Source organism: Microtus ochrogaster, linkage group LG1, assembly GCF_000317375.1.
Source record: "Microtus ochrogaster isolate Prairie Vole_2 linkage group LG1, MicOch1.0, whole genome shotgun sequence".
NCBI classification, from domain to species: Eukaryota; Metazoa; Chordata; class Mammalia; order Rodentia; family Cricetidae; genus Microtus; species Microtus ochrogaster.
This window is the reverse complement of record NC_022027.1, coordinates 53,929,872-53,939,288: the sequence shown is the minus strand read 5'-3', so window position 1 is coordinate 53,939,288 and position 9,417 is coordinate 53,929,872. Positions and strand designations below refer to the sequence as shown.

Here is a 9,417-nt window from a genome sequence, read left to right as displayed (position 1 = left end):
CTCCCTTGAGTCCCAGGGGTTGCTTTACATGGCGACTCCATGGACTGCAGAGAGCCTTTCTCTTCGGTCTCCTTATATGGCTCTGTGTAGTCTAAGGTAATCAAGAGTGTGGCACCCCACCCTCTTCCCACATTCTGTAGCTTACAGGTTGGTTGTAGAAAGATGTGACCTGTTGGGGACCACCATCATGCATGTGCCACGGAAACTTCAAGAACGTATTAGTAACTGCAGTCCCTAAGTTTGCAGCACACATTTTGTTTCCTGACGAAAGCTGAGAGGTGATATAAAGAACCCCTAGACCTAACTTTCTGGCTAAGGCATTTGTAATTCTCCAAAACTGCATACCATTGCAAGCCTCCACCCTAACACAGACATCTGCAGCAATGTTCACAGTTCTCTTAGTGCCCTGGTGTCAACTGCACATCTGGGACCCTCAGGATAGCCCTGTTTATAGAGAGAAACCGAGGGTTAGGAAAACCTCCAAGAAAGATCACAGCCAGTATGTGGTAGCAGATGGTTAAACTTAAAACCCTTCGTTTCTATCAGGTAGGCAGAATTGTAGCATATATCTGTTAATGATAAGGATATTCATCAGATATGCTTATTAATGAAGTAAGTGTGATTTTGTGTGTATAAGTTGTATATGGAAATGCAGATACAGTGAGGTTTGTACACTACCGATCAGCTCTCCCTGTTTCTGGTTGTATATATTTAACTCTTGAAATATCCCTGTGAGTGATGAACCCATTTCCCAGAAGAGATAACTAAGGTGGAGGCAGTGTCTAACTGGTGGAATCAGTCTGACATAGAATCTAAGAAGAACCTAATTCGATACAAATAACCTTTGAACTTTGCTTTGCATCCTCAAACAACGCTTCTGAACTTAAGCTTTTTAGTTCACAGCTTCTGCTTTTGAAGCAGTGCAGCCGTGTTTATGTCCTTTAATTATTCTTGTATTGAATCTTAAAGATGTTCTTCCGCTGATGTAGTTAGCTGAAGTGAGTCATGTGACATTCAGTGTCAAGTTGCAGGGCGTCCAGCATGACCAATGTGGTTGCATGTATCATATTGATAAATTATAATCATAATGCTTTTTAGTTTATCTTTGTGTTTCATTGTTTTTTAACATTTCAGAAAACTATGATGACAATTGAAGGAACTTTGAAAGATGTCTGAAGTTTAGTGGCTACATCTGCCTTCTGTCTTCTCACCCCTAAAAGGGAAAAAGGAATAAATGGGATGTTTCAGAACAGAGCTGCATAAAAAGAGCTTTGCAAATGGCTTCAGAATCTACCAATGGGAAACCAGCTAGGAGTCACGTGACAAAGGGGAGGCGCCAGCACCAGCCAGCGAGGAGCAGGTCCTCTGTCAGCGAGTGCGATGGCGATGACTCCTTCACCTTTGAAGCCAACGAGGCTTGGAAAGACTTCCATAGCTCTCTCCTCCGGTTCTACGAGAACGGGGAGCTCTGTGACGTCACTCTAAAGGTGAGGTCTTTCCTTTCCCCAGCTTCTTTGGTACAGCACGGAAAATGAGAGTTCTGTTCTTACAAAAATTAGGTGTCATACTGTTCCGTCATTACCTTAGTCTCAGTTCTTTGTGAATCAGTGTCTCCTGGGTAGCTCATGATAGCCTTGAACTGATGATCTTTCTGAGTGTGGGATTACAGGTGTGTGCTACACTGTGCCTGCAAATAGGCATGCTTTTATGCTAATTGTTCATTTTATTAGAATTTTTCATATAATATATTCTGATCACACTTTCCCCTCCCTCACTTCTGCCAGATCTCCCTGCAATCCACGCACCCAACTACACACACACACACACACACACACACACACACACACGCACATGCACGCACGTGCGTGCTTTATAAAATAAACAAAAATACAAACAACCCAAGGAGGGAGACAAGAAACACACACACAAAATCCACAAAATCAGAAACCAAAATACACAAGCAAAAGACAAGTAAGACAAAAAACTACCCCAATAAAGCACATGAGACAAAAGTCTCCACAGTACCACTGATGTCATTTGTCCTGGGCATGGAGCCTGCCCTTAAGTGTGATTCCACTGGAGAAAACTAACGTTTCCTTTTTAAGTGGTTATCAAATGGAGACAGCTCCTTGGATGGGAGCAAGCCCACTTCCCCCTCATCACTGGGACCCCATCTGGCTTGGATCTGTACAGGCCCTGTGCATGCTGCCACAGGCTCTGTGAGGTCATGTGAGTCAGTCCTGCTGTTCCCTTGGTGTCATCTGTGCCCTCTGGCTCCTGCAGGCCTTCTGCCTCCTCTGCACGGCTCCCTGAGCCCGGAGGGGAGGAGTTTGGTGAAGACGCCTCATTCAGGGCTGAGTGCTCCAGAGTCTGTCTCTCTCTGCCCACTGTCCAGTTGTGGGTCTCTGCAGCAGAGAAGTGTCTCTGATGGCTGAGTGAGGCACCCATCTGTGGACGTAGTAGAACGTCATTAGGAGTCATTTTATCGCTGCTTCTTCAGCAGAACCGTGGTATTTGGTACCACCTGAGCAATGCCAGTATGGGTTCCGTCTCCTGGAGAGGCCTTAATTCCAATCAGAGGCTGATTGGCTGCCCCCATAGTGTTTGTGCCAGTGTTTCCCCAGCATGTCTTACAGACAGGTCACTGTCGTCGATCACCAGGTTTGTAGCTGAGCTGGTGGTTATCTTTCTCCCCTGGTAGCATGCAGTGTCCCTCCCAGTACCATGAACACTAGCCAGTAGCGGTGAAGACTCATTAGGCAGCAGCTCAGCTTCTCCGTCATCAGTGAGATTTTTTTAACAATTGGGCCTTTCCCTCAATTTGTGGAGAATAAGCAATTTTTTTTGGCAATAGCCTGAGATGTTTGGAAGTTCCTAGAAGGCCTTTGGGCCAACAACTCTGCTGACATCAATTCCTGACCCTGAAGGTTTCACTTGGTTTTGAGAGATGTCTAGTTGGAACATCGTCTCTATGGTTCTTGGTGCCTCCATTTAGATTTCTTTCATATATGTATTATATATTTAGGATGCTTCTATAGTAATGGGTTTTAGGACCCCATAAATGGCCCTCAGTGTTAGTTGTCCCTCTCCATATTTCTCCTCTGGTTTTTCTCATCCCATCCCTCTTTCCATTTACTCAGCCCACCCCAGTTCTCCCAACCACCCCAGTTCTCCATAGCTGTCCATTCTAGTTTCCCTTCTTAGGGTCCCATACTGGGTACCTAGCCTTGGTGTAGCAAGCTAACATCCACATGTGTGAGAAAACATGCAATATTTGTCTTTTGGGGTCTGGGTTACCTCAGGATGATTTTTTTCTAGCTCCTTCTATTTACCTGCAGATTTCATAATTTCGTCTTTTTAACATGAATAATATTCCGTCGTGTAACTGCACCACGCTGTTATTACCCATCCATCAGTTAATGGGTGTCTAGGCTGCTTCCAGTTCCTAACTATTGTGGATAGGCACAATGATGATGACTTGGTATCCCTACAGTAGGATGCAGAGTTCATCGGGTGTATGCCCAAGAATTGTAGAGTTGTATTTGAGGTAGATATACTCCCAGGTTCCTGAGAGACCGCCATGCTGATTTCCATAGTGACTGCACAAGTTTGCACTCCCACCAGCAACAGACGAGTGTCCCCCTCTCCCCACATCTTCACCTGCTTGAGCTATCAGTTGTTTTATTGCTCTTGGCTATTCTGACTGGTGTAAGATGAAATCTCAAAGTAGTTTTGCATTTCCATGATGACTAACGATGTTGAATATTTAAGTGCTTCTCAGCCGTTGGTTTTTCATCTTTTGAGAACTCCCTGCTTAGTTCTGTTAAATAGGGGTATTTGTTTTCTTGATGTCCAGTTCTTTATAAATTTTAGATAATAACCCTTTATCATAAGTGTAATTCCTTGATCAGGTGGGAGTTTAGTTTTGTGCAGGGTAAAGGTATGGATCTGTTTACATTCTCCTACTGAAGCCATCCAGGTTCACTAGTACCATTTGTTGAAGATGCTCTTTGTTTTCCAGTGTGTAATTCTGACTTCTTTTGTCAGAAATCAGGTATCCAAAGGTGTGTGTGCTTATGTCCGACTCTTTGGGTTCCATTGATCAACATACCTGTTATTACCCCGGTACTATGCTGTTTTATTACTGTAGCTCTGTACTGCAACTTGAGATTGGTGGTGGCAACACCTCCAGCAGCTCTTTTATTATTCAGGATAGTTTTCATTATCCTGGGTTTTGGGGTGTGTGTGTGTGTGTGTGTGTGTGTGTGTGTGTGTGTGTGTGTGTGTTTGCATTTGCATGCGTGTGTGTGATGGAACTTGGAAGAGAAGAAGGAGGGGAAACTGTATTCAGATTATATTGTTTGAGAAAAGAATCTATGTTTAATGAAAGGAGAGGAAAACCCCACTCAAGTGGAAATTTAAAAATTAATTTAAAATAAAAAATTTCTGTGAAGAATTGTGTTGGAATTTTGGTGGAGACTTCACTGAGTCCGTAGATTGATTTTGACAGGACGGCCATTTTCACTATATTAATCCTACAGATCCAGGAGCATAGGAGTGCTTTCCATTTTCTTTTATTTCTTCAATTTCGTTTTTTCGATGTCTTAAAGTTTTTATTATACAAATATTTCACTTCCTTGGTTAGAGTTACTCCAAGATATTTTTTGAAGTTATTGTGAAGGGTACAATTTCTTTCCCAGTCCATTTGTCATTTATAAGAAGGCTATTAATGACCAGCCTGGTCTACAAGAGCTAGTTCCAGGACAGGCTCCAAAATCACAGCGAAACCCTGTCTCGAAAAAAAAAAAAAAAAGAAAAAAAAAAAAAAAAAAAAAAAAAAAAGAAAAAGAAAAAGTTACTGTTTCACAAAATGATCCTTAAATATGAGATAATATAGAAAGCATTAGTTTAGTGTGGCAGATTTGGGAGATGAAAATTATGTTCTTTAAGCAACTGGCCTAGACTGAAGCTAAGGACTGCATTATTCACATAAGTCCTCCAGTCTAAGGGGCCTAGAACGTGGTCCTTGTCCACAGTGTGTGTTCTCTGCTGCCCTGAGGGAGTGTGCTAGAACTGCCCTCTCACCATGTGTGGTTTTGAGCAGGTTGGCTCGAAGCTGATCTCCTGTCACAAACTGGTGCTGGCTTGCGTCATTCCCTACTTCAGAGCCATGTTCCTTTCCGAAATGGCTGAAGCCAAGCAGGCGCTGATCGAGATTCGGGACTTCGACGGCGATGCGGTGGAAGACCTGGTGAAGTTTGTGTACTCCTCCCGGCTCACTCTGACGGTGGACAATGTCCAGCCGCTCCTGTATGCGGCGTGCATCCTGCAGGTTGAACTGGTGGCCAGGGCTTGCTGCGAATACATGAAGCTGCATTTTCACCCCTCCAACTGCCTGGCAGTACGAGCCTTCGCCGAGAGCCACAACCGGATCGACCTCATGGACATGGCGGACCAGTACGCCTGCGAGCACTTCACTGAAGTGGTGGGGTGCGAAGACTTTGTGAGCGTGTCACCCCAGCACCTCCACAAGCTGCTGTCCTCCAGCGATCTCAACATCGACAGCGAAAAGCAGGTCTACAGTGCGGCCATCAAGTGGCTCCTAGCCAATCCCCAGCACCATTCCAAGTGGCTGGACGAGACCCTCGCACAGGTAGGGCTGCAGGGGGCTGTGTGCAGGTGAGGCTGCGTGGAAGCGGATCCGCGCTGTGCCGTTTCTGTGTGCTGTCATTTACAGGGTGTAGTGCTCTGGAGTTAACGCTTCATGGCCTGTGCTGTTCCTACACTATGGCAATCTGCACTTGTTGTTCTTGAATGATTCCTAGTTCAAGTATTTAAAATATCGATATGAAATAGTCATGGATACAGTGTTAGGACACAGTTCTACCCATAACATACCTTACTTTATAATGAAGTTTCTAAGTTTTAATGACTCATTTTCCTAATGAAAGTGTAGTTATTCCTAATGATTGTAGATGTATTCTGGAAAAAAACACATATTATCACTTTGGGTGCTAAAGTTTCAAACCTCAGAAATGTGTTTGTTATGATTGTTGATGTTTTTGACTGTACTGTGGGTGCCTTGATACGGAACTAACAATAAGCCTTCCAGGGTCTGTACCCCATGTTCCCCTTTCCTTCCCTGTCTTCTCTTGCTCTCCCTCCACCTCTCCCTCCTTTTGCTTATTTTGTTTACTGAGAAGTGAAACAAGACTACTTAGAAGAGAAACGGTTTCCTTTACTTACCCTTTTCTGAAATTAATGCTTTGTTACATACAACTTTGGAATTGATAAACATGCTGATGGAGTAGGGAGGGAACTCAGTGGACAGCTTGCTTGCCTACCGCAATAAAGCCCTGGGTTTGATCCTCCGCACGGCACAAGTCAGACATGGTAGTGCGTGCCTGGAACCACAGTACAGAGGAGATAAAGGCCGGAGGGTCAGAGTCAGAAAGCATCCTTGGCTCACATTTGAGACCAGCTTGGGCTGCCTTCAAATATGTCTGAAAATAAAACAAAACGACAAAACAAAAACAACTAAAAACACCGGGTACTTGATTCAATTTATTGTTTCTTGGAGACAGAGACAATGTAGCCCCAGACTAGCCTGGTACTCTATCACTGAGAGGCCCCAAGTTCAGGCTCCTCCTCTCTTGGCCTCCCATACTCCGGGAGTACAGATATGATTAACCATGCTCAGTGATACTTGGATTTAATAAAACATTTTAATGTTGTTATCAAAATCTTAGCATATTAAGAACAAATTTATATTTTTACTCAGAAGAAGAAAACATATCAAAGTGTGATTATAGTTGTTTTTTAAAAGCATGTCTAACAATTATTTTCAACTTTTACTTCACATGTAACTGTCAATGATTTTAGGTTCGTCTGCCGTTGCTGCCGGTTGATTTTCTCATGGGTGTGGTGGCAAAAGAACAGATTGTCAAGCAGAACCTAAAGTGTAGAGATCTCCTGGATGAAGCAAGAAACTACCACCTTCATTTGAGCAGCAAACCCGTCCCTGACTTTGAGTACACGGTCCGCACTACCCCAAGGAAGCATACGGCCGGTCAGTGAATTATTACTCGTCTCAGCAGCTTGCCAGAAAGGGTTTGACGTAGCTGAGGGCTATTGGTTATGTCTGCCTACACTTGATAGCCAGATAATTCGGGTCTGAGTGTCTTAAGGGAGTAATTAGTCAGTAGGGGTGTGTGTGTGTGTGCTCATGATTCTTAATGTACATCATTTAGAATACTAACATGGCAATTTTTGGTTTTGAGTTTGGTTTTATTAGACAAAATCTCATTGTAGCCCAGGCTGTCCTCTGACCCACAGCCCTGCCTCTGCCTCCTGAATACTTGATCGCTGTCATGCACTGCTGGGCCTGCCTACAATAAGCCAATTTTTATAAAAGACTGTAAATCCTACAAAATCTGAGGCAAAGGCTTTTCCTCTGAGGTCTTCCCTGGTTCTTTGGGCAGATTAGACACTACTGGGGCCTTTAGAAAACTTGGTTGGAACTTGTTTGACTGTGTTTTCTTGTAATTTGTCTATTGACATGTCTCGAGACTGACCTATTCTTCAGAAGTGGCTGAAGATCTTTAAGGCTTGTATCGATAGTGCCAGACATTGAGCTTGGCACACATCACATATTTCAGTACTTGTCATTGTATTTTACAGAATCCAAAGAAAAAGCATAAAAACATACCTAACGGGGCTGGAGAGATGGCTCAGAGGTTAAGAGCATTGCCTGCTCTTCTAAAGGTCCTGAGTAAAAGTCCCAGCAACCACATGGTGGCTCACAACCATCTGTAATGGGGTCTGGTGCCCTCTTCTGGCCTGCAGGCATACACATAGACAGGCTATTGTATACATAATAAATAAATAAATATTAAAAAAACATACCTAACGTTTGTGTGAAAGGCTGTGTTAAACCCTTAGAATTTAAAACTCCTATACTTTAAGAAGCACATACTTTCCTATTAGTTATACTATTTTCCACTTTATATTTCCCCAAGAAAAGTGTGTGTGTGTGTGTGTGTGTGTGTGTGTGTGTGTGTGTGTGTGTGTGTTGTTTTGAGATGGGGTTTTACACATCCCAGGCCAACCTGAAAGTCCCCACATAAACCAGGCTGAGATTTCAGGTATGTATCACCATGTCCTGATCACTTTTATTTCATAGTTGGGGGATGAGAGAATCCATCCAAGTGAAGTCCAGGAGCTCAGCCAACAGAATCCTGTACATCAGTTCCCCTGCATAGTTACCAGATAGTGATGTGGGGAGAAGCCTGACAGCCATAGTCAGCCTGAGTATGCGTTACCTGCTTCTGGGGATGTTCTTCCAAATAATTAGTAGTGTGAGAAAGACTGTTATTTCTTCTTCTTTAATATCAGTAAATAGAGTTAAAGTTTCTATTTCAGTTATGCCTTTAATCCCAGCACTTTTGAGGGAGAGGCAGATAGACTTTTATCTTGTGAGTTTGATGCCAGCCTAGTCTAGACAGTGACTATGTAGACTTCCAGGCCAACCCTGTTTCCCCATCACAGAACTCTGTTTTTGTGAATCCTGTTTCATATAGTTAAAATGTTTAATTAAATTCTCTAAGTTCACCATTTTCTCTGCTTGTTTGATGTGGGGATGAAGCCTGGGGCTTTGTACGTGCTTGGCAAGTGTTCTGCAAACCAGATTTGAATTCAGCCTAGGTTCATGCCAGAATATACCAGACTTTCATGTGTGTGGTCTCACATGTCATAAGATTGTTACAGAACAGGTTTTCACAGAGGACCCAGGCTTCGGTCAGAGAGATGGTGGTCCTCCATTTAGGGACAGTGTTCCTCCACTTAGGGACGTGTTCTTCCATTTAGGGATGGTAGTTCTCCATTTAGAGAAGAGACAACTAAGAATTAGGCTGAAATTTTCCAAACTCTACAGAAACAACGTTTGTATTCTGATAGCTTTGCCTCCTTTTTATTTCTGTTTGTTTGTTTGTTTCATAACATGTTCAAAGGTCACCTATGTAGTTTAGAGAAAATGTCAAAGGTCACCTATGTAGTTTAGAGAAAATGTCATCTAAGAATAAGTTTACATTCTGGGATTATAGTCCTGCCACTGCCGTTATATTGGACCAATTCCTTAATCTTCCAAGACCTTGGTTTATTATAAGATTGACTGCATGATCTTTCTGATCTCCTCTTACTTGGGTTTCTCTGACTCAGAGTGTAAATTCGTGGAAAGGGGAGCGCTAGTGGGTAAACGCATTCATCTTCGTAGTGACTCATTAAATCACATTAAATGCCTGTTCTCGCAGGCTCTGGGCTGTCTGTGCGTGCACACAGACAGCCTGTGTTGGGGAACTTGGTCTGGTGCAGGGAAAAGACAATTGAACAGATAAATTCAGTAGAGCATTGCAGGTGCTG

General features: G+C 43.2%; 1 protein-coding gene across 1 annotated transcript in view; it reads left to right on the top strand.

The window, feature by feature from the left end:
* Positions 1-1,134: 1,134 nt before the first annotated feature.
* Positions 1,135-9,417, top strand: part of Klhl8 (kelch like family member 8) — a 21,236-nt gene continuing 12,953 nt past the window's right edge. The window contains exons 1-3 of the mRNA XM_005359624.3: positions 1,135-1,487; positions 5,105-5,653; positions 6,883-7,073. Coding sequence (XP_005359681.1) covers positions 1,278-1,487; positions 5,105-5,653; positions 6,883-7,073 — 950 coding nt within the window. The 5' untranslated portion in view covers positions 1,135-1,277. The remainder of the gene's footprint in view (positions 1,488-5,104; positions 5,654-6,882; positions 7,074-9,417) is intronic.